Source organism: Parasteatoda tepidariorum, chromosome 12 (genome assembly GCF_982258835.1).
Source record: "Parasteatoda tepidariorum strain Cologne lab strain chromosome 12, Ptep-v5.0, whole genome shotgun sequence".
In the NCBI taxonomy this organism is placed as follows: Eukaryota; Metazoa; Arthropoda; class Arachnida; order Araneae; family Theridiidae; genus Parasteatoda; species Parasteatoda tepidariorum.
Window position 1 is genome coordinate 35,794,010 of NC_141766.1, and position 26,378 is coordinate 35,820,387.

General features: G+C 29.8%; 1 protein-coding gene across 1 annotated transcript in view; it reads left to right on the plus strand.

Moving 5' to 3' along the window:
- Positions 1–26,378, plus strand: part of LOC107445649 (protein Wnt-5a) — a 139,129-nt gene that overhangs the window by 100,740 nt on the left and 12,011 nt on the right. The window contains exon 3 of the mRNA XM_087156200.1: positions 25,331–25,599. Within this exon, the coding sequence (XP_087012326.1) occupies positions 25,331–25,599 (269 nt within the window). The remainder of the gene's footprint in view (positions 1–25,330; positions 25,600–26,378) is intronic.

The window sequence follows — 26,378 nt, forward strand, 5'->3', positions numbered from 1 at the left end:
CAGGGAGGGGGTGGCATAATGGTTTGGGGATGTTTTGGAAACGATAATGTAGGAGATTTAATTAAAATGGATGGAATAATGAACCAAAAAAAGTACCATTCTATTTTGCAGCGTCATGCTATTCCCTCGGGTGAAAAAGTTGTCGGTCCAAATTTTGTATTTCAGCAAGACAATGATCCCAAGCACACGTCAAAATTCTGCAAAAATTATTTAAAAAAAAAAAAAAGAAAACGAAGGCCAATTGAAAATTATGACGTGGCCAGCTCAGAGTCCTGATTGTGACCCGATTGAACTTTTATGGGATCATTTGGATTGACAAATTCGATGCTCTGATATTTCAAATCGAAATCAGTTATGGGACATTTTACAGCAGGAATGGAGCTCTATATCAATTGAAGTGATTAATGGTTTGTTTTAACGAATACCACGCATATGTAAGGCTGTAATAAAAGCAAAAGGTGGATGGTTCGGGGAATCTAAGATTTAAATGTTAATTTATTTAATTGCAAAATACGAATAAAAATATGTCAAATATTTGACCTGTTGTAAATAAAATAGTTTCGTAAAAATGCAAATTTTTTATACTATTGTTATTATTTTTTTAGAATTATTTATGTAATTATTGTTATAACTTTTTATTTAATGTAAAGTAAAAATATCTCAACAAAACTAATACATATAAGCAATAAATATAAACACTAATAATTACAATAATGAATAAGAATATTTGTTTTATAATAAATATTAATTATTTGAAAATACAGAAAACATTAAAATTAAAAAGTTCTTTGGTAGAAGATGTATAGACTAAAAGACTGCATATGTGGAATGCTCAAAAATCGAGAAAAGTATGCATGTTTTTCAAAATTCTATAACTTCGTCAGAAAAAGTCAAATCGATCTGAAATTTTGAGGGCTTACGTAGAATGATTCAAATAACTATTTTCTATTAACAGAAAGTACAAAAAAAAATTTTTGCAAGTTTGGCAAGTGTTTAAACTTAACAAATTTTTTCACCATGGAAACAACCCATGGTGAAGAGCTGGATTTAGTTCGCAAGAAACAAAGTATTGCAATTTGATCATATGTAGCTAACTGTAGAGGGTTCACTTTAGAACATATCAAATTTTCACGCAATTTGAAAGATTTTTCGCAGTTCTATGAACATTTGAATTTAGACCTTTTCTTTGTAGATTTCAAAATTTTCGCAAACTTTTGACTGGTAGTGTATACGTATGAATTTGCCTGCTCATTCGAAAATAACACGTAAGTCAAAAAACATATCACCTTAACGTATCGCATTATAAATTTGAGATTATAATGGCCTTCTTCTTAGAACTTCCTACGTAGCAGAGAAATGGGGGTGCTTAGTATTCAATCAAGTGAATTTTAAGAAATTCTCTTAGGAATATATTATTAAATTGCATAAAAACAGTAAGTAGTTGATAGAAACCAATTGTAGATTTGAGATCAGAAATCTCAAGCAACAGAAAAAAAATTCCCCGGTTTTATTGTTTAAATAATTTAAACAGTTATAGTTTAAATTATTGAAATTGAAATATTAAGCTTAGTAAAGGAATGCAGATCTCAAAATACTAGCGTGAATTTTATATTTTCAGCAAATTAAAAAATATTCTATGTATTTTATTCTGTCAACTGTAGACTGCTCAAAAAAATGTAAAAAGTGTCACAAAAGTAAGATAAACAAATTATTTCAGCATGCTATTTTGACTTTGTCTATTAATCTTCATCGATAACTATAGTCCAATAGTTTGGATTTTTCCTTAATTAACAAGACTAGCAATTTTTTTCTACTTTAAATCATTCATGAATATAAAATGGGAAGAGTTTTTATTTAATTTATATTTGTTCATTTATCTTCATCAGTAGTTGTAGCTCAATAATTCAGATTTCCTATTAATTAATTAATGAGACTAATATTATATTTTAAGTATGAATATTTTTTAAACTATGAATAAATATAAAGAGTTTTAATTTAATTCGTATTGTTTATTTATCTTCAGTAATTGTAGCCCAATAGTTTAGATTTTTTATTCGTTAATTATTGAAACTAATATTTTTTTTAAATCATGAATGAATACCAATGAAAATCATGAATCAATACAAATTAAATCACAAAGAGTTTTGACTTAATTTGTATTTTTCTATTTATCTTCATCGGATATTGCAGCTCAATAGCTTAGATTTCTTAGTAGTTAATTAGCTGGATTGATATATTTTATTTTAAACTATGATATAATATAAAGAGTTATCGTTTAATTTATATTGTCTATTATCTTCATTAATAATTATAGCCAAATAGTTTAAATTTATTCTAAGACTAATATTTTATTTAGACAAAGAAAGTAAGACTAATATTTTTGTACTTTTAACTATGAATGAATATAAAGAGTTTTAATTTAATTTGTATTGTCTATTTATCTTGATCAATATTTGTAGCCCAATAGTTTAAATTTCTTATTGATTAATTAATGAGACTAGTATTATTTATGTTAAACAATGAATAAATATAAAAATTATTAATTTAATTTGTATTTTCTATTTATCGTTATCAATAATTGTTGACCTATAGTTAAGATTTCTTATTAATTAATTAATCAAACTATTTTTTTTAAATCACGAATGAATATTAAGAGAAAAAATATTAATTTTGATTCATATAATTTTTGTTCAATTATCTTCAGTTATTGTAGCCCATTAGTTTAGACATCCCTGTTAGTTAGAAACTCAAAAGAAATTTCCTGAAGTTTTATTAGTGTTAAGCTTTATCTCGTCTCTTACCATGTGAAAAATCTCACTGAATCTAATTAATGAGACTAATATTTTTTCATTTTAAATCATGAATGAATATAAAAAGGAAATAGTTTTAAATTAATTTGTATTGTCTATTTATCTACATCAACAAATATAGCCCCAATAGATTAGATTTCTTATTAATTAATTAATGAAACAAATATTTTTTTTAAATTTTAAATCGTGAATGAATATAAAAAAGAAGAGTTTTAATTATTTGTATTTGTTTGTCTATTTATTTCATCAATAATCATAGATCAATAGATCGGATTTCTTATTAATTAGTTAAACTAATAATTTTTTTAAATCATGAATGAATATAAAAAAGTATGAGTTTTGATTGTTATTGTATTTGTCTATTTATCTTCATCAATGATTATGGCCCAATTTTTTAGATTTCTAATTAATTAATTAAAGAACTAATTAATTAATGAACTAATATTTTTTATTTTAAATCATGAATGAATATTAAAAAGAAGAGTTTTAATTTAATTTGTATTTGTTTGTCTATTTATCTTATCGTTAATTCTAGATCAATACATTAGATTTTTTATTAATTTAATTAAAGTAATATTTCTTATTTTAAATGATGAATAAATATTTAAAAATTATGAGTTTTGATTGTTATAGATTTGTCTATTTATATTGATCAGAAATTGTAACCCATTAGTTTAGATAACTTGGTTAGAAACTCATAATACACTTTCTGAAGTTTTACCAATGTTAAGATTTAGCTTGTCATTCACTATGTGAAAAATCTCCCTGAAGTTTGCGTTCAGAATTAAAACATTCATACTACTTTTCTTCCCATATTTTGCAATTTTACATAACTTTAACTAAGCTAATTGCTTAGCTTATTTCCTTTTATTTCAATACTTTATAAGCAAATACAGTAGTTGCATTTCAAACTAAAATGATTTACTCAACGACAAATGTTCTTTTTTTATACATAAATTATGTATACTCATTACTTAGAGCATTGAACTTAGAATTGTCAACTTGTTGACATTCTTATAAGAAAAATTTATGTGTTTCGTAATGTAAAAGAAAAAATTCTCTTTTAAACAGCCGCAATCATACATTTAAAAAATAAAGGCAACTCTTTAGCTACATCAATAAGGAAGCAGTAAGAAGTATATAAAGTTTAAGGCTTGTTGTCAACAAAAACTTGCAATAAATGTCCTGTCTGTTAAATCTGAGATTGCTGTCTCCATTTTTTAGTATGTTATATTTTCAAATAAATTTTCTTCACAGTGACTGAATTATTAACTTTTGTCTGTGTGCAGAATATTTTATGGTATAAAATAAAGTTGTTCTGCTAAAATTTATTTGCTTTAATTTTTATAATATTTCTTATTAGTGAAAACTAATTTATTGAAAAAAAAAGAAAGAATATTTTAGTATAGCTTAACACGTTGAACGCCAAGCTAATTTTACATGGTTTGCCCGTCTGGCCAAACAATAATTAACTACAAACTAAAATTGCAAATATTAGACTGATTTTGCTAGTTTTGAAAGGTTTAGCATGACATATATGAAAAAAGTGGTGAATTATATAAGACTACGAATTGCTTAAAAATAGTGGTGGATAAAAATCTACTAAATTGAATTTATTAAACCAAGAATCACAATAATTAAGTAAATTTTGAATAAATTTTCTGCAATTCCATAAAAGAGTGTAAATTTTATAGTTCTATATCATGTTATACGCTGTCAGCCAGCTGTTTTTCGCGGCCTATGTGAAAGGTCAGTGTCAGCAAGCTGTGGCAGACGCAGCCTAAATGTAATTTTAGTGTCAGTCACCGGTGGTTGACGCAGCCTAAATGTAATTTCAGTGTCAGCCACCGGTAGCTGACGCAGCCTAAATGTAATTTCAGTGTCAGCCACCGGTGGCTGACGCAGCCTAAATGTAATTTCAGTGTCAGCCACCGGTGGCTGACGCAGCCTAAATGTAATTTCAGTGTCAGCCACCGGTGGCTGACGCAGCCTAAATGTAATTTCATTGTCAGCCACCGGTGGTTGACGCAGCCTAAATGGAAAGTCCAATGTCAGCCACCGATGGCTGACTCGGCGCTCAGCGTGTTAAATAAGCCTGCAGCTTTCAAAAAATCAGTGCAGTTTTTAAGCCATAACATCAGTCCTGTGAACCATAATACGGTGCAAACTCACCACATTCTTAATGGGGTGTCTAAATTGGACTTTGCTTCCGTTGCAGTTCACCCGTAGTATTATGCGATCAATTTCACTGAGGATTTATTTTCTCGAAATTATGGTTAAACTATTCCCTATTGCAGCGAATTGAAAAAAAAAATATTGTTCAAAGCACTCCAAAGTTTCAAATAGTGTACTTAAAAATACAGAGGTTATTTTTTTAAATTTATAACGGTCATTGAACAGCCGTCCCAATTTTTTTGGGCTTACGACTACTAATGTTCAGCCCCGTAGCCTTGTAATTTTGAACCCAATCTAGAAGACAAATTGGATCAAGTATTGGGAGAAATTTGCCTTCGTGGAGTTCTTTTTTCATGGAACTAACCCACATTTGCGTTACATGGAGACGAGGACCACGAGAACCTCCCACGGTTAGCCCATCACCTCCTACATCAGAAAGCCTCCACACTGTCTTTTATAAGCAGCCCGCGAAGACTATTTAAAAAGTGAGCCAGTTGTGCACTTGAACCCAAAACCATTTATAGAAGTAATTGAGAGAAATTTGCCATATATATATGAGAATTGAATCTGTAGTGGTTGACAAGTGCATACCTGCCAACTTTCACTCCTTCCGAGAATGGATTTTCAGAGTGGTTGTAAAACAATAAACGAAAATCAATTCGATTCAAAAATATATTTTTATTCTGATTCCGTTGAAATTTGCTTGAGCATGGATTATTATGCTTTTATATATTTATTGTAATTATTTATATCTAGTGGTGGTCAGACTCATTTATAATTATCATTATAATTCAAAAAGTTAATTGGAATAACCTGGGTATTGCTACCACTTTAAATATGAAAATAAAATATTCCGGAAAATCCGGAAGAGTTGGCAGGTATGCAAGTGAATGAGGCAATCCAATAAAATTCATAAATGAAACAAATTTAGTCATATATTTGCTACCACTTTCTTATTTTAACTAGATTTTGTTAACTAGATTTTGTATTAAATGACTCGTTCGGAAAGTGGATATCCTTAAAGTGGTCTGATCGGACTACCTATAAAAAACCGTGCGGAGGCTTTCAGTTTTAGGAGGCGTTGGTTAGCCTGTCGGCAAGGGTACTCTAACCTATGATCCGTCTATCATTTTGGATATTTTACATCAGCACAGTATGCAAGCCGGATGCGGAATTCATATCGACCAGCTGTCACTGGGATTCGAACCGGGCTCACCTCATTGGTAGACGAACGCTCATCCCCTGAGTCACCTCCTCTCAAATACAGAGGTTAAACAAAATGATGAAAACACTTTTATACTAATTCTATGTAACTAATCTTTCTTTTAGTAGAAAATGTGTTGAAAAATTTTACACTGCAAAGCTGCTGACACAATCAGAAATATCATTCTTGAAGTTTGAGGCTTATTCTATGTAACTAATCTTTCTTTTAATAGAAAATGTGTTCAAAATTTTTGCACTGCAAAACTGTTGGCACAATCAGAAAGATCATGCTTGAAGCTTGAGGCTAATTCTATGTAACTAATCTTTCTTTTAGTGGAAAATGTGTTGAAAAATTTTACACTGCGAAACTGCTGGCACAATCAGAAAGATCATACTTGAAGCTTGAGACTAATTCTATGTAACTAATCTTTTTTTTAGTGGAAAATGTGTTGAAATATTTTACACTGCAAAACTGCTGGCACAATGAAAAAGATCATGCTTGAAGCTTTCAGAAATGTCATTTTTACCCGTGCGAAATACAAATGGACCGAAATGAGTGTTGGACGTTAATAACTTTTTTTCTAGTTTTAATACTGGCAATTTTGAAACCATTCTGTAAGAATTACATTATTTATGTAAGAATGTATTGTAACTTTTTTAGCTGTATCGAAAGTTAAAAGAAGCTATTTAATTCCTACACTCATTTTGGTAGATGTCAATTTTGAATGGATAAGCAAAACTCCTTTTTAAAAGCTTCAAGCACGATTTTTCAAATTGCACCAATGGCTTTTCCAAGTAAAATTTTTCAAAACATTTACTGCTAAAAGAAATATTGTTTGCATAGAATTGATATAGAAGTGTATCCATAATTTGTCCAACCTCTGTAATTACTTTGCAGCAAGCCTAGACAGAAGGGCTCAGTGGGTCTGTAGGATTGGTCACTTGGTGTGCGGGATTGCACACGCGTCTTCTGGGTGACGGCTGTGTGGTTTCCGTGTCTGAGAGGCCTGGGTCCCATTCATTCTATATAAATCCCTTCTATAGGATTGCAATATTTATATAAGCATGCTTTTTAACACGTTCACGCCGGGGTGACCCACCGGTGGGTCACGCTAGATTGTCTCATCTTGGCAGCGCACCGGAGTAAAAATTGGAAACAATAAATTTCATTTTTTAGTTTTTTTCCAGGAATAATAAAAATCCATAACTACCAATTGCTTTTAACGGATGCAATTTTTATATTGAATTGCTTCTTCGCTGTGATAAATTTCCTTACAGTGAATTTTTATTGTTGAGAATAGATTAACTCATACCTGCCAACTTTTAATCCTTACCATTATAATTTTTCAAAGTGGTATTAAAATGGAATTAAAACTCAATTTTAAGCAAACAAATACGTTATATTTGAGAAAACTTAAATTGACAACCATGATAGTAACGCATATTGATATATGTGCTTAATTTTTGTAAGAATAGTGGTGATCAAAATCATTTAAAAATTAAAATTATAAAAGAAAAAATAGTATATATTTACTACCACTTTAAATATGAAAATAAAATCTTCCGGAAAATCCGGAAGAGTTGGCAGGTATGGATTAACTCCTCCTGAATATTATCTAATATTGAAATAGTTCCTCTACCAGTATTTTCTCTTTTTCGTCCCGCTTTCAGGCGCAACACCCGGCTTGAACGTGTTAATGATAGTGGTACTGATAAAGAAAAAAGTTCTTAATTCTCTGTGTTAATAAAAGCTTTTAACTTTCTATGTTGCATTTCTGAAAGATTCGAGCAGGATTTTTCAATTGGACTAACAATTTTTCGATGTGAAATCTTTCAAACCGTCATCAATAGCACGGCAGCCCAGGGTTGAAAGCTCATATATATCAAGACGGAAAAGAGTAAAAACTGGTAACAAATAAATTTCCTTTTTTAATTTTTTTCGGGGATAATAAAAATCCATAACTACCAATTGTTTTTAACGGATACAATTTTTTTATTGAATTGCTTCTTCGCCGAGATAAAATTAATTATAGTGAATTGTTTATTGTTAAAAATAGATTAACTCCTCCCGACTAATATTGAAATAAATCTCCTACCAGTATTTTCTCTTTTCCGTCTCGTTTTCAGGCCTGCTTTGGCCTTCTCGAGAAGTTTTTTCCAGTCTAGCGTTTTTCCTGCTAGCGTTTTCCAGTTTGTAGTTTTTAAGACAAATGGGTCTTTTTCAGGGCCATCTATCCATCTCAAATTCGGCCTGTCTCTTTTTCGTTTGCCTACTGGTCTGGCATTTAAAATAGTTTTCGTGGTACGTTCTTCATCCATTCTGATAACGTGGCCTGCCCATTTTATTCATTGTTGCTTAATGAAGTTTTTTCAAACCATTTCAATCACTTAACCCTTTCGCGCCGACTGTCACAAATACGTGACAGCATGAAACTGTATCAATCAGGATAAAAAGATAAAACTGGTAATCAAAGTAATTCTTTAGCAGTTTATTTGTGGGAGGAGTTATAATTGTTTGATTTATTTAATTCACCATTACTTTGTTCAAAATAAAACTATTTAGTTATACTTTGAACTAACATTGATTATATATATGATTAAACTAACAATAATTAAAGAAAAAGCAAAGTAAGTCTGTCAAATTAGCAACGACAACATTTAAGTTACCGCTTTTTATTTAATTGCAACTTGATTCTGATTTTGTACAAATGCTTTTCCGAATCACCCGTCCCCAAGGGGTTAATGAAGTGAAATCTTTCAAACCATTTGTTGCTGAAAGTCAGATTCTTTACATAGAGTTTATACAGAAGTGTTTCCAGATTTTTGTCCAACCCGTATATCGTTAGTAAGTATGTGATAAACAAAAGAAATGGGGCAGCTTGTGTAGTGAAAAAAATTTAACCTATATTTCACGGACAACCTTTAAAATTTTTTAAACTTATATGGATTATATTATTAATAAAATTTTATTTAAAATTATAAAATATTTGAACAATTAAATAAAGCTTCGAGAGATATTTTAATTTTAATACTAAAATCTTTTAAAAATTTTGAAAGTACACTGAAGAAAAATATTCAAATTTAAAAATGTAACCAGAAACTATGCATATATTGGAGTTTGTAAGAATCTAGAAACATTATATCTTTATTAATTTTCTTTTGAATTAATAAATTCTTTTCCATCTTTTGATTTGCTCCTAAACAACACGAATAAAAATAATAAAATAATAAAATGGGGAAAATGGAATTTAACATGTAAAAACATGTTAAACACATTACAATATAAAAAAACTCCCATAAAAATAGACTAGAGCTAAAAGCATATCTATATATACTCTCAGTCCTTTCAAATATATATATATATATAATATTAGCTACATTATAGAAAAAACATGGAAAATAATAAAGTTTAATAAAAAGAGAAGAAGAAGTATAAAATAATTTTTTAAAAAATATTTTTTAAATATTTCATATTTCTTCTTTTTTCATTAATCTTTATTATTTTCTACGTTTTCTCTATATTTTTAACTTATTTTATGAGTTCTATATACTTGCAGCTTATGCGCATTAAATAAAACTTATTAATTTTCTTCGTTTTTCTCTTTTTTTTAAATCCTTTTTGTTTTATTGCATATATATATATATATATATATATATATATATATATATATATATATATATATATATATATATATATATATATATATCTTAACTGTTATAATATTTATTTAGGACTGTTTCTTACCCGAGAATGGTAAGAAATGACAAATAGTTTCTAATTGAAAGAATAAGAGCTTATTTTAATCTTCACGAAAATCAGACATAAATAAAATGGTATGGTTACCTGTTTTTCTTCTTTTGCGTCCTACTTTTAGACCTAAACTAGACAAATTATCTAAATCTAAATAATAGAGTAAAAAAAGTAGGAGTTTTCAAGAAAGAAATTATTTTCCCTGAAATATTTCTTCTGATTTTTTTCTTACCATTAAAATAATGTTTTTTTTCTGAAATAATATTTCCTCTGAGATAATATTGCAATTCGAATAATTTGTGTTCTGAAATGATATTAGCATTAAAACAATGTTTTTCTGAAATATTATTACCACTTAAATATTGTTTCTTCTGAAATAATATTACCACTGAATTTCTCGTTTCGCTAAAATAATAAAAATAACTCAATATTATTTCCAGAGGTGCTAACTTGCTCCGGACAGCAAACACATACTTTAAAGTGGTAATTTATCAATTGTGATTCTTGGTTTAATAAAGTCAATTTAGTAGATTTTTATCCACCACTATATCTAAATAATTTGTAGACTTATGCACTTCACCACTTTTATAGTATTTATGTCATGCTATACCTTTAAAAAGCAAACAAAAATAGTCAAATATTTGCAAAATTAACTTTGCAGTTATTTACAGTTTTTTTTTATTATTTTGGCTTGTCCGGAGCTGTTGGCATCTCTGTATTTCCCATGAAATCACATTATCACTGAAATATGCATTCTTCTGAAATAATATCACAACTGAAAGGCTGTTGTTTTTCTGAAATAATATTACAACTAAAATAATGTTTCTACAATAGTAATATTACCATTAAAATGCTGTTTTTTATGAAATAATAATGTCGTTGAAACAATGATTCTTTGAAAGTATTATTTCTACTAAAATAATATTTCTATTTAACCTTTTCAGATGCAATGTAGCCTGTCTGGTAACACTTTTTCAACAAATGTTGCAAACCACTAGTAATGTAAAACTAATTGCTTTAAAATGTTCAGCAACTACTATTCTCGAAAAAATAATGAACTGAAATACGTTAAGTGCTCACTAAAAATGAACTCAGGGTTGCGATCTGCCCAGCTTTCTGAAAAAGTTTTTAAAAATTCGCAGAATTTGAACAATGACATTCACTCTTTAAAAGTGACACCACTAACTAATAACATAACAAGAACGAAATAATAACAGAAACAATAAGTTTCATTCCTTATGATACCTTGACTTTCTGATTTGTAGTGGTCGAAAAATACTAAACTAAAAATAACTTAAATTTCGTTTTTTTACTGCTAGAAAATATTTGTTTACTAAGTCGAGCAATTCGTCATGTCTCAGGTCACACTTCCATATGTTTTGCCTGACTAAAATTTGCAATCAATATTTGGTGTAATGAAAAGGGGTAAATAATATTTCCTTCCATGAAATTTAACTTTTCAATTGAACTAGATATACATGCTATTTTTTTCTGGGCAAATTTAACAAGCTAATTATTTTTAGTTGTTTTATATTATTACATACCCTCCAACTTATGAGGATTTTGAAAATAATTCTTTCTAGTGGTAGCGAACCAAAGTAGAAATTTTTAAAGCAAATGGATCTCTCATAAAACTTTCATCAGAACTTAAGAATCTAGCCATATGGCCTGCACTTTTATAAGTAATAGTGGACAAGTTACGCTAAAATTATTTTTTTTTAAATATTAAGACATTAATCTTGCTACCGTCTGAAAAGAAGAATTCTGAAACTACGGAAATTCCGTAGCAGTTGGAGGGTATGTATATTATAAAATCATTGTAAGAGTGAACTGAATTAAAATCTGTTTTAACACACTGCTGACCGGCAACTTTTCTGAAAATTACACCATGTGCCCTGCTATTGTTTTGAAAGCAGATGTGGAAGTAAAAAATATATAAATAAACTTTAAAAAAGTCTAAATTTTAATGCCGTATGAAAAAAAGTTAACAATCACCTATGTGTAATGGTTCACCACAAGTTTTGAAAATATATCGAGTTTCGTAAAGTTATAATAAATTGGTACAGAATTAAATAGTAAAACTTGAAAAGTAAGGAAAATTACGCCCACTTTCTAAAATAGTCATCACGAGATCACTGCTAACGAAAACACGAGTTAACTCGTGACCGGTCACCAACGTTTGGCCAGCAATGTGTTAAGTAAAAGATAATTTACGCTATTTTTTTTTTATTTTTTTATATAGCAGTAGTTGAACAGCAGACCCAATTACGATAATACGTCTACTATTGTTCAACTCCCTAGCCTTGTAATTTTGAACCCAATTCAGATGACAAGGGAACTCCTGGTTAAATTTTTGGGGGAAATTTGCCTTCGTGGAGGATTTTTGTATGGAAATAAGCCACATTTACGTTAAGACCACGAGAACCTCCCACAGTTAGACTGACAGCAAGGGGAATTTAACCAACGCCTCCTATAACTGAAAGCCTCCCCACGGTTTTTTACAGGTAGTCCGATCAGACCACGGTGAAAGTAAACCCGTTTACAAAAGAGCTATGTAGTAGAAAATATATTAAAAATTAGAAAGTGGTAGCAAATATATGTCAAAAAATTTGTTTAATTTATGAATATGATTGGTTTGTCTTGTTTACCACTACAGATTCAATTCTTAAATATATATAAAAATAGAATTTGGAAAGCGGATCAGTTAAATCCCTGGAAATAATACCACGTAGCGGTCCAGATGTATCAGGACAGTGCCTTAGGCACATCTGCCAGCTTTTACATACTTGCCAACTTTTTATCCCCTCCATTACGATTTTTCCCAGTGGTAGTAAAATGGAATTTAAGTTTCAATTGTATGCAAAGAAATACGCTGTAATTGAAAAAGTTTTAGCTGACAACCTTGATTGTAATACTTATTAATATATATACTTAATTTTTTTAAGAATAGTGGAGATCAAAATCATTTTAAAATTAATTTTATAAAAGAAAAAATAGTATATATTTATTACCACTTTAAATATAAAAAAAACTTTTTACGCGAAATGCGTAAAAGTTGGCAGGTATGCTTTTATTCCTTTCGAGGATGATTTTCCTCAGTGGTAGTAAAATGGAATTTAAATTACAATTTTAGGCAGAAACATACGCTGTATTTTAAAAAAGCTTATGTGACTACCACGACAGTATTACATATAAATATATACTTAGTTTTTTTTTAAAAAAAATTGTGGTGGTCAAAAGATTATAAATTAAGTTCATAAATTCAAGGAATGTATAGAAAGCCTGCATTTTAATACCACTTTAAATGTAGAAATAACACTTTACGCCAAATGCGTAAAAGTTGGCAGGTATGCTTAGGTCTTTCTTTTTCTTTAATTGGCAATGAAGTCACTTCATAATTTGACTGCCGTGGAGAAAATTTATATGCCTTTTGCAACTACAACTAGTAAGCATTAACAATGAGGGAAATATTTGTTCTATAAGAGGGCTTCCCCAACTCCCCAGACAACTGAAAGCTTCCACACTGTTTTTTTAAGTAGTCCGATCAGACCACTATGAAGGTAAACCAGTTTACGAAAGTGCTATTTAATAGAAAATCAATTAAAAATTAGAAAGTGGTAGCAAATATATGTCAAAAAATTTGTTTAATTTATTAATATGATTGGATTGTCTTATTTACTTGTCAACCGCTGCAGATTCAATTCTCAGATATATATGATAAATTTCTCTCAATTACTTCTAAAATAGAATTTGGGTTCATACACACAACTGGTTCACTTTTTAAATAGTCTGCGCAGACTACTTATTGAAAACTATGTGGAGGCTTTAGCCCATGATCCGTCTATCACTGAGGATATTTTTCGTCAGCACTGTGTTGGTGCAAGCCGGATGTGGAATTCGAATCGACCAGCTATCGCTGGGATCGAACCTAGGTCACCTCATTGGGAGGCGAGCGCTCTATCCCCAGAGCCACCTCTAAAAAGAAAATTGTTATAAGAAATATCCGTTTCATCCACAAAAGTTTAACAAATCAATGTATGAAACGAAACCTAAATTGCCGCGCAATCTATAGCGCATATAAAAAAGTCATTCGAAAAAGAATTACTTAAAGATAAAAGTTTCTTTAGTGCAAAGGTCCTTAAAGCTACCGAAAAAAAAATTTTTTTTTCATCCGAAGAAGTTCAAAGAGGTGCTACTAAATAAAGAAAGCGATCTTTTTCGTCTTGCTCCTCATCACTTTATGATCCTAAGATGCTATCTATCAGACCAACCTCTAAGGCAGAAAGAAAACAAACCTCTGTTTTAGTGCTTTGCCACATCAAACGGTTAAGAGAACAAAATGAATAAGACAGAACTAGTTGCGCTTCAGGAGTTTAAAAGATTCTGAAGTCACTAGATATACTTTTATTTTATTTTTTACCCTTTCAGAGTCGTAAAATATTGTTTTTTGTTGCTCGTAAAATAAAGTTATGAGGAATTTTGCTTAAGGATTTAGAGCTGCTGGATTGTGTGAGAGAAATTTTATGGTTTTGCGATATTTTAGCGACCTATTTTTTCGACCATTTGGTAAGAATGACCCGTAATTGTTTTTAAATAGATATATATTAAGATATACATATAATAGACAGTTCAATTTTGCGCAAACTATAATTAGTGCTTTGTTTTTAGCGTTTGAGGAATAAAAAATAATAAAAAAATTGTAAAATAAATTAATCATCAATGTACAAGTTGAAATTTACGTTTCTCTTTGTAAAAATAATTTTTTTAGAAGTTCAGTTGTTCATTTGTGTTTTTCAGTGAACGTTAGTTGAAATATTCTTTAAAAAATTATGAATTTTTTTTCATTTTAGTTTTTGAAATATTATCATTACAGTTCAATATAATACCAAATATGATTGGAGTTATACAGAAATAAATTAACTAAGTTTTGACCAGAGATCCCATTTAAAAACAGATTTTTTTTAAAAAAGAAAAGAGCTGAGAATTTTACTATTTTTTATATGATTTTTCTTTCTGAAACAAAAAATGCTTGTCTATTGTAATACATTTGCACAATAAACTTCTAACTTTGATCCGTATTCAAGAATTGAGAAATTTAAAACAAAAAACTTAAGTGGAAGCTAATAAAAGAAACTATGCTTTTTATTTAAACATTATGGTACGCTTACATTTTATTTCTCTTTCTCTAATTTCACATTTTTCATTATTGCCAAAAAACAAAAGGCAGCATGAGTTATTCAGCATCTACAATTCATCGAATTTGCAAAATCTTTTGCTTAATTTAATTAAAGGAAAAGAATAAAATTTTTTCAGAAATGAAAAGAAGGCGTAAATAAAAGTTGATTACTACATAAAGTTTTATAATGCCGTCACACATAAAATGCTGTAGTTTATTAGAGAAAAATTGGTTTTTAAACCACTTGTAAATCTCTCTCTTGTTGTCATTTAAAATTTTCACAATACAATATTATTGTTTGTAATTTTAAAAAATATTTTTGCTTGCCATTTTTTAACAAATCGAAACTTAAAATCAAGCATTGCGGTAGGTTTTCTTACACCTCTAATTAATCGTTTTAAACACAAAATAAATCGACTAACAAACACTTATAGGTATACAGTGCGCAAGGAAGAAAACAGACCACCCTCAATAACTTTTGATCTAATGATCCGATATTCACGTTATGGGACTCATCTTTAATGGTTAGAGGAGGTGTTCTAAAATAAGCTAATTAATTAGCTCAAACGGTATTTTAAGTTAGGAAATCAGACACAAAAACGTATTTTCTCTGAATAAACATACCTTAATTTCGGATTGCTGACTTCTAAAATATAGGGAGTAGCCACAATCTGGGAAATATGGTCCCCGTAGTTTGGTCAGGAGGTTTGGTCAGGATCCAAGGTTCGAACCCCCTAATGTTAATTCCTTTTTTTTCGTATGTCGCCATTTCTCGAGAACTTTTAAAGCTAATTAAAAAATATTTGACACAATTTTAAAATTCGTTTATCCAACGATAAATCCATGACAAAGGTAAATTTTAGTAAATATTTGCTATTTTTTATTATTTTACTTAATAACAATTAAAAACTTTTGGACTGCAAGGCATATAAATTTTTACAAAATTTCAAAGAATCTAATTTTACATGGCAAAATACAAATTTTGTGCGAAATTGATTGAATAGTTCCTGAGAAATCAAATTTTAAATATACGACTCTTTTAACATTAGAGTTTAAAATTCAAATGTTTTTTGCGTGGATTTATTTTTGGATAAATGAATTTTAAAATTGCGTGCAAAGATGTTTCAATTCGTTTAAAGAGTTCTCGAGATATGGCGAAATACACAAAAAGTAAAATTAACATTTGGGGGTCCAAACTGTGAATCGCTCTCTGTTCCAAACTATGGGGTCCATATTTTCAGATTGCGGCTACCCCCTATTATAGGGGAGTCAAAAGTCCGAATCCATCAAAAAATAAGTTATGTTTATTTAGAGAAAGTACGTTTTCGTGTCTGATTTCGTAACCTAAATTATCGTCTGCACCAATTAATTAGCATATTTGAGGTCACCCTCTCAAACTATTAAGATTAAGTCCTAGAACATGAAGATCCGATCATTAGATCAAAACGTATGCAGGGTAGTCCATTTTTTATTTTGCGCACTGTACATTAAATGACTTGTATTACTAATATGACCCAGTTGGTATGCATATTTTGTTTGCCTAAGAAAAAAAGGAATTAATAAAAAATTGGTCTTCAAGGAAAAGAGTCACTCTTAATCAAAGATGGTGGGAGCTAACGGGGTTTGAGTTTGAAATGTGACAATCTTAATATAGTTGATATCCTGATCTCAAAGTCCGTGTTTAGTTTATAAAAAAAAAAAAAATAAATAAATAAAAAAATAAAAAACATTTGAGCAGTGGTGGCTCATTCCAATGAGGTGAACCGGGTTCAGATACCAGCTATAGCTGGTCGATACGAATTCCGGACGTAAATTATCCTCAGTGGTAGGCAGATCGTGTGTTCGAGTCCCCTTGCTGTCAAGCTAACCGTGGGAGGCTCTAAATGTAGCTCAAATGCGGGGTTAGATTCATCAAAAAGTTCTCCACGAAGGCAAATTTCGTCCAATACTTGATATAAGAGTTCCCTTGTCTTCTGGATTGGGTTCAAAATTACAAGGCAAGAGCATTTAAATTTGACATTTCCAATTCAAGAGCATTTAAATTTGTGATCAATAAATTTGTATTAAGCTCTAGTCATCAATTTCACTTTATGTTCACATCTATGAAAGTTTTTGAAAACATGCTTACTTAAGGCAAAATAAAATAAGTGATTTATGTTACCCTTCAATATGGGATAGACAACAAAGAGAAATACATTTCGCTTATGTTAGTTGGGGATACAGGGTTGCCCCGGGCTACTAAAAATGCAAAAAGTGCTGTCCAAGAAAACTCAAAGTTTTATTAAAAGAAATTAAAATTAGCAGCTTTTATTTTTTTTAGTTTACTATTGAAACAAATTGTAAACATTGTTTTCGTTTTAAATATGAATAATTTGAAATGGAAGTCATAGTGGTAGTTACAATTGAACAATTAAAGAAATAATAAATAAGAAAGTGATTTGAGTTTCTTCCACTTTTTACATTTATAATCGCCTGTGGCATCCCTGGGATTCCTGGAATATAATCCTGGAATATAATATCAATGAAACATAATTCCAGAGAGATTGATCAAGTTTTTTTAGAATTTTTACCTTTTGGAATTAGGACAAAATATAATTAACTGCTTTACCTAATCAAATATAGCATTAAATACTAGAAAAATTCGACGCACCACGCAATGAAGTAAAAATTAAAAAAAAAAATTACAAAATTTGAAAATTGTGCCTTCAAAGAATTACTTCTGATCAAGTGTTTTCAGAATTTTTACCTTTTGGAATTAGGACAAAATATAATAAACTGCTTTCCCTAATCAAATGCATACCCTCCAACTGCTACGGAATTTCCGTAGTTTCAGAAATCTTCTTTTCAGACGGTAGCAAAATGAATGTCTTAATATTTTAAAAAAATTAATTTTATCGTAACTTGTCCACTATTACTTATAAAAGTGCAAACCATATGGCTAGATTCTTAAGTTCTGATAAAAGTTTTATGAGAGATTCATTTGCTTTAAAAATTTCTACTTTGGTTCGCTACCACTAGAAAGAATTATTTTCAAAATCTTCATAAGTTGGAGGGTATGCAAATGTAGCATTAAATACTAGAAAAATTCGATGCACCACGCAATGAAATTAAAATACAATAAAGTAAAAATTTTAAAAGAAAACTTGAAAATTGTGCCTTCAAAGAATTACTTCTGATCAAGTGTTTTCAGAATTTTTACCTTTTGGAATTAGGACAAAATATAATAAACTGCTTTACCTAATCAAATGTAGCATTAAATACTAGAAAAATTCGATGCACCACGCAATGAAATTAAAATACAATAAAGTAAAAATTTTAAAAGAAAAATTGAAAATTGTGCCTTTAAAGAATTACTTCTGATCAAGTCTTTTTGGAATTTTTACCTTTTGGAATTATGACAAAATATAATAAACTGCTTTACCTAATCAAATGTAGCATTAAATACTAGAAAAATTCGATGCACCACGCAATGAAATTAAAATACAATAAAGTAAAAATTAAAAAAAAAAAAGTTGAAAATTGTGCCTTCAAAGAATTACTTCTGATCAAGTGTTTTTAGAATTTTTATGTTTTGGAATTAGGACAAAGTATAATAAACTGCTTTACCTAATCAAATGTAACACTAAATACTAGAAAAATTCAATGCATAACGCAGTGAAATTAAAATACAATAAAGTAAAAATTAAAAAAAAAAAAAGTTGAAAATTGTGCCTTCAAAGAATTACTTCTGATCAAGTGTTTTTAGAATTTTTATGTTTTGGAATTAGGACAAAGTATAATAAACTGCTTTACCTAATCAAATGTAACACTAAATACTAGAAAAATTCAATGCATAACGCAGTGAAATTAAAATACAATAAAGTAAAAATTAAAACTTTTTTTTTGAAAACTGTGCCTTCAAGGAATTATTTCTGCTCAAGTGTTTTTAAAATTTTCCTTGGGATCCGTGGATCCCCAACAAAAAGCTTAAAACATCAGACGTCAAACTGCAAAACATCAAACTGCATATTATTTATATATCTTTAGTGTTTTAGATATTTAATTTACATAAAAAAGATCATGATGTTCAATTCAATAAAATGTATAAACATTGGTGTCCAAATCTAAAATGTCTGTTATGGAAATAAATGACAGAAAATAGAATCTTACGCAATGCAAGACATTGAAACCACGTCGCTCAACATCTCATTAACTGTCATTCTCTGTGTACACAATCAGACATTAGCACTGATTCAAAGACTATAATCAAGGCTCTCACGATTTCAAATTCTCAATCATTATTCCACAAGTTAATCATTAGATAATAACTACTTTCAGGAATACGGAAAAAAATAAAAATCCCCTAAGGTCTTACGGAAATTGTTTCCAGTTCTTACTATTGTTTAAGTATCAACCATAAACTGCGTGAGGTCTCGTATTATTAGTTGTAGTTCCTTTTAAAGAAAATTAAAATAATATAAAAACATTCCAATGTAATGAAATATATTGCTTTTACAAACTATGCACCCTGTTGATTTTTGTTGTCCTGTTTCCTGTTGTCCTTATTTTCCTATCTAGTTAGTTATTTATGTGATTCAAAACTGTTTTTTGAATCATTTGAATTCTTGGAATTTTTATGACAACTAATTCTGTTGTAATAGTTTTTTGTGTAATTTATTCATTACTTTTATTAGCACGTGCATAGAATGAGTATTCTTGTTATTTTTTATAGAAATGAATTTTGAGCTGACCTTGTGTTATTCTAATGACCTTGAAAAAGGTGGCTTTAGTAATTTTTAAATAAATGCAGTACATTATGCATTTTCATATTATTTCAAGTGTTATGAAATTAAATACATTAAAAAAATCGAAATTACATTTTTTTTTAAATTACGCCTAAAAATAAGTAAATATTTTAGAATCACATCAAGTATTACCTATAGGAAAAGGGACAAAGGAATATAATAAGCTACTTTACTCAATCAAGCGTCTTATTTAATACTAAAAAAATTCAATGAACTATACAATGAAATTAAAATACAATAAAGCAAAAGTTTTTTTTTTTCTTCAAAAAATGTGCCTTCAAAGAACTACTTCCGATCAAGTGCATTTAGAATTTTTAGCTTTTCGAATTAGGACAAATTATTACAATAAATAGCTTTACTTAATCAAACATCGTAGTAAATACTAAAAAAATTCGATGAGATATACAATGAAATTAAAATACAATAAAGTAAGAGTTATTTTTTCAAAAATTTGCCTTCAAAGAATTACTTCCGATTAAGTACTTTTAGAATTTTTACCTTTTAGAATTGGGATAAAATATTATAATAAACTCCTTCAATTAATCAAACGCCGTATTAAATAGTAGAAAAATTCAATGCACCAGGCAATGAAATTAAAATACAATCGAATAAAAATTAAAACCTTTTTTTAAAAAAAATGTGGCTTCAAAGAATTACTTCTGATCAATTGTTTTTAGAATAGTCACCTTTTGGAATTAAAACAAAACATTATACCAAGCTATCTTGCTTAATCAATCATCGTAGTAAATACTTAAAAAATTCAACATACCAAGTTGCAAAATTAAAAAATAATAAAGGAAAAATTTAAAAAACTTAAACATTTTGAAATTTGATTTAAACAAATGGTCGATAAAAAAATTTAGTTCGTGGGCCTTTTTTCCGTTTTTTTTCTACTGTTAAGTTGCTATAAATTCAAAATTATTTCTTCAAACAAAGTACAATAGCATTAGCTTTCAATCGAAAAATCTCTATTTTTTACCACGTTTAACGCGAATTGTCATTATTATTGCTTGAAAACATTTACAAAAATTCTTTAAAAAAAGTTGTAATATTATCACTCACAAAAGTTCTCTCTTAGTATTAATAATCTTCACCATCAAATTTATTTTCATCCAAAAACCTGCGAAAATTTAGGCTATTTCACAGTTTTTGCCTTATAAGATCTAAATAGTGCATCGTACACGAAATTTTAAATGCTCTAAAATTAAAGCACCGAATGGTAATTTTAAATATTACATTTGATTCAACGACCTGATCACAATCAGCAGTCAAAACTGTGCAAATTTTTCTGCTTCGGCCAAAAAGAACTTTCAAATGCCTGTGATCTGAAAATGTCTCTCCAAATAAAAAATAAAAGACAAAAAAGATTTAGAGCATCAAATTTTGCTATTAGGGAGCATTTAAATTTTAAATTTTGCTTAATTCTACCCAAAGATGCAAGCAAAAGCGACTGCTAGTCGTACTCTGTTTTTCCGCTATTTGTCCGGCTGATCTAAGTACTACACTATTTTACTGTTCAATTTGGCTATCATTGTCCTATAAATGAGACTTGAGTCTGGAGATGGCAGATCAGTACAATCTCAATATTTGAATCATAACCTGCTGTTCTACACAATTTTGGGCTACAAAACAGAGCTTGTATAATTAATAGGTTTAATTTAGATTTATTAAAAGTGATTCTGCAAATTTATAGCTTAAATTAACGGTACTTTAAATGGGATCAATAGTTAAAAAATGTAGAGAAATGTATTTATTATAAGCATTTATCTACTTTTCGTGTCCATGATAATATACAAGAAGATAATATACAAGTTTAAAAACCGTGGTGACTCAGTGGATAGAGAGCTCACTTCCCAATGAGGTGACCCTTGCCGACAGGCTAACGAAGGGGATCTTCCGTGGTTTTCATCACCATGAAACGCAAATGTGGGTTAGTTCCATCAAAAAGCACTCCACGAAGGTACATTTCTCCCAGTACTTGTTCCAGTAGTTCCCTTGCCTTCTGAATCGGGTTCAAAATTATAAAGCTACGGAGTTGGACATTGATAGTTGTAAACTTAAAATTGGATCGGCTGTTCAACGAAGGATATAAAATATACAAGTTGATTTTTTTTTTAGATTTATAAATTTAATTTAAAATGATTTTGATCAGCACTAGATATGAATAAATTAAACATATATAAAGTGCATGCAAATTAGCCAACAGTGTTTTCATATCCATACATGGATAGGTACTCTGAAAAACTTGATTAGTTAGTTAGTTAGCCAACAGTGTTTTTTAACTCACAACTAAAAAGACTAAAACTCTATAATAACTTATATGCAAGGTTCTTCATAAAGTTGTTTTTGTTATCGCTTTAAGATCGGAAGCAATTGGAAAACACTGATTTCTTTCTTGTATATGTACCTAAAAGCGTAAGAAGTGCTAGGAAATCTATTTTAGCATGAACATTATTCTAAGTAATTAAAGATAATTAATGGGAGCTAGTCTCAAGCTTTCAAAAGTAAAAATTTCATTAAATCCTGCGGTGTCACAGTTTATGGTCTTTTCAAAAAATTTGCAATTTAGCTTTGCAATATGATAATTTTAAAAATCTATGTTGAGATCATGATATATATTCTTATTTCGGATAAACCATCTTGTTTGTGTTATTTTTCGGCGAAATTTTTTCTGGCATCTTGAGTTTCTCTAGGAGTAATGGGGAGACGTTACATCAAGCTGGAGATGCGCAAATTAGGATGGGACAGATCATTGAGATGTAGAGTAAGCGTTTAAGTCTGAGTTCCATTTTAGAGTTCTGAAGAAGGATTTGTAATTTATGGCACACTGTTTGTGCTTTGTTATAACTGATTTGACATGATCTTTCCAATTAAATTTATTGCTTATGACCAGACCAAGATATTTCGCACTTTTGATAATGGGGATAGTTTCGTTAACGAGAACAACTTGATTTTTTGGAAAAATGGTTTTTCTTTTATGTTGGATAATTAGTAGTTTCGAGTTTTGTCTGTTAACTTTAAACTCCCAGCCTAGACTCCAGGTTTCCATTTTATTCAGTTTTTCTTGGAGTTTCTGTAACGCAGTGTTGGGGTTTTTGGACTTGCCGACGATTTCAGTGTGATCTGAGAAAAATGCTGTAATACTATTAAAGTCTTGACTGTCTGCTGGAAAGTCGCTGGTAAATATAGTATGGACCCTAGGATACTTCCTACATAATTACATTTAGAATCTAATTTCATATCTGCAATGGATATTTTTATTATGAAAACTGTAGCTTTTAGAGAAGAAGCATTTTACTCAGTTTAAACTTGTTTTAAAATGAATATATTACTACTATGCACATATTGAGTTAAATATCTAACCCGCACAATAGTGCACGCTGGGTCTTAAAGGGTTATGATTTAAATAGATGTATTCTCCCTTATAGCTGGTACTGAACTATTACGTACATTCTTACCGGTGGGCACCTGTGAAACTAATTCAAGTAGGCGAGCTACATTACCACGCCACGCTACAATAGATACACATTTTACATTTCAATATATTCACACATCACGCAACAGAGGACAAACAGAGAAACAGACAACCATGCCTGCGCGGGGTTCCAACCAGCGTCAGTTGAAAATTTTGCATAGATTTAATAATCGAATGATTATGCTCTTTCGTTATTATAAAAGTTTCATAACATTTTTTATTTGTTTCTCAGATTACACTGCCACTGGGGAAAATATTTCACACAAATCTCAAATGTTGAAGGTTGTACAAATGGTTGTGTTCTTAATTCTTTGTATGATTTGTGTAAAAACTCAATTTATTTTTAAAAAAATATTTGCTACAATTGAAAGAGTATTTCGTACAAAACTCTAATGTTGGAGAATCATCTTCATAATTCTTGTTAAGATTTGCGCTAAAAATTCTATTTATTTAACAAAAAATTACTTCAGTTCACTAATAAGTATTTCGTACAGACCTAAAATGTTGGAAAATTTTGCAAATAGTCATGCTTTTACTTCTTGATAAGATTTGTGTAAAAAACTCTATTTATTTTTAAAAAAATTGATTCAGTTCACTAGTATTTGAAAAAGTATTTCGTACAAACCTCAAATGTTGTAGGATATGCAAATGGTCATGCTTCTACTTCTTGATAAGATTTGTGTAAAAAATTCTATAGTTCTCTATAATTCTGTAAATTCTGAAGTATTCCATAATTTTTTTAGCGAATTATTTTTTATAGGAATTATAAAGACATTTTTCATAGAATTATAAAGTATTCTATAATTCTATTAAAAACATTGCTTCAGTTCACTACTATTTGAAAAAGAATTTCGTACAAACCTCAAATGTTGGAGGATTTGCAAATGGTCATGCTCTTACTTCTTGATAAGATTTGTGTAAAAAATTCTATTTTTTTAAAAAAAAATAGCTTCAGTTCATTACTATTGGAAAAAGTATTTCGTACACAAGTTGGAGGACATGCAAATGGTCATGTTCTTAATTCTTTGTAAGATTTGTGTTAAAACTCAATTTTTTTTAAAAAAAATATTTACTACTATTGATTACTACTTGAGAAAATATTTCGTACAAACTTCTAATGTTGGAGAGTTGGAGGGTCATATTCATAATTCTTGTTAAGATTTGTGTTAAAAATTCTATTTATTTAACAAAAATTTACCTCAGTTCACTACTACTTAAAAAAGTATTTCGTACAAACCTCAAATGTTGGAGGATATGTAAATGGTTATAAAAGTAATTTATAAAATTTTATATTCATTTTGCAGGTGGCTGAGAGAAAGCTTGCGTGTATGCAATATCTGCTGCTGATGTAACAGATATTGCTTACTCACAAGCTTCTCAGAGTCATAAAAAGTAATTTATGCAATTTTATATTTATTTTGCAGCCGATCGGCCTGTGTAGGGAGCGGGGAACTGTCCTTGCATCAGAAAGGTCCTGGGTTCGAATCCCGGGCAAGGCATAGGTGTTTCTTTCTCTCTGTGTATGTTCTATGTCCTTTCTCCTTTGTGTGTGAATGTATGTGAATGTGACCCGCCCTATAAACGGGTTGTGGTTGTGTGAATGGCGTGGCAGAAGTCGAATTCCTGGCCATAGATGGCGCCTCTGAAAAACAGGAACAATCGCACCCCCACTGACTAAACAGGCATACGACAAAAAAAAAATTTTTTTGCGGGTAACTGAGAGAAAACTTGCGTGTATGCAATATCTGCTGCAGATGTAACAGATATTGCTTACTCACAAGCTTCTCAGAGTTATAAAAATTAATTGATACAATTTTCTATTTATTTTACAGACAGCTGAGAGAAAACTTGCATGCTTGTAATATCTGCTGCTGATGTAACAGATATTGCTTACTCGCAAGCTTCCCTATCAGAGTTACGGAAAGTTATTTATACAGTTTTATATTTATTTTACAGGTAGCAGAGAGAAAGCGTATGTGTATGCAATATCTGCTGCTGGTGTAGCATATAGTGTGACTCGAGCATGTAGTAAAGGAGAACTTGGCGAGTGTCGTTGTGACGAGTTAGTAAGAAAACGTGACAATGGTGGCCGATGGAAATGGGGAGGCTGCTCTGACGATATCAAATTTGGAGCAAGATTCAGTAAAGATTTCGTAGATTCTGGTGAAGATCAACGCGCACCTGAAGGTCTTATGAACATACATAACAATGAAGCCGGGAGAAGAGTAAGTAATCATATTTATAAACATTATACATTATTTTTTCCAATTCTATATACTATAACATCGATTATAACTCATATATTAGCAATCAAATTTAATTCTCAACTAATTGTAATCAATCTAAAGGCTTCGGGAGATATATTTGTTAATCCTTTCCGGTGCAGTGTCACCAGACTGGCAATTCAACAATTATTTCAAGTCACTAGAAATGTAAAACTAATTGCTTTTAAACGTTTAGCAACCACTATTCTTTAAACAACAAAAAGCTATAGTATGTCGTTTCACTTAGAATGTGCTTTTTATGGTCTTGCTAATGTCTTACGTGACTAAAATTTTAAATCGAAATTTGCTGTTTTGGAAAGGGTTAAGCCAAGCTATTTCCAGAGTGGATATTTTCCAGCAACCATTTCCTTGGTGTTATTTTCAAGTAAGTACTTTTGAAGTTCTTGAAATGTCCGCTAGATAGCAGCATGGTGCACCGAAACATGTTATTGTCTACATGGAAATCATAGTGTTTCTACGAAAAACGCTCTTATCAACAATTTGAAAATGTAGCTTATCATTTTTTTGCGCTAAACTCTTGAATTGCAAAAGTAAAAAAACAAAAGTAGTTACTAGGACTGGGCGATATTAGAAATTATATATCGTGATGCATCGTCAGTTTTGCATCGCGATATAGCGATGTATCGCGATATAGTATTTTTGAATTTCATTTACTTGCAAGGCACAGAAAGTCAGATTTATATCAAAACTTCTTACTCAGATTGATTTAAATCAATTTA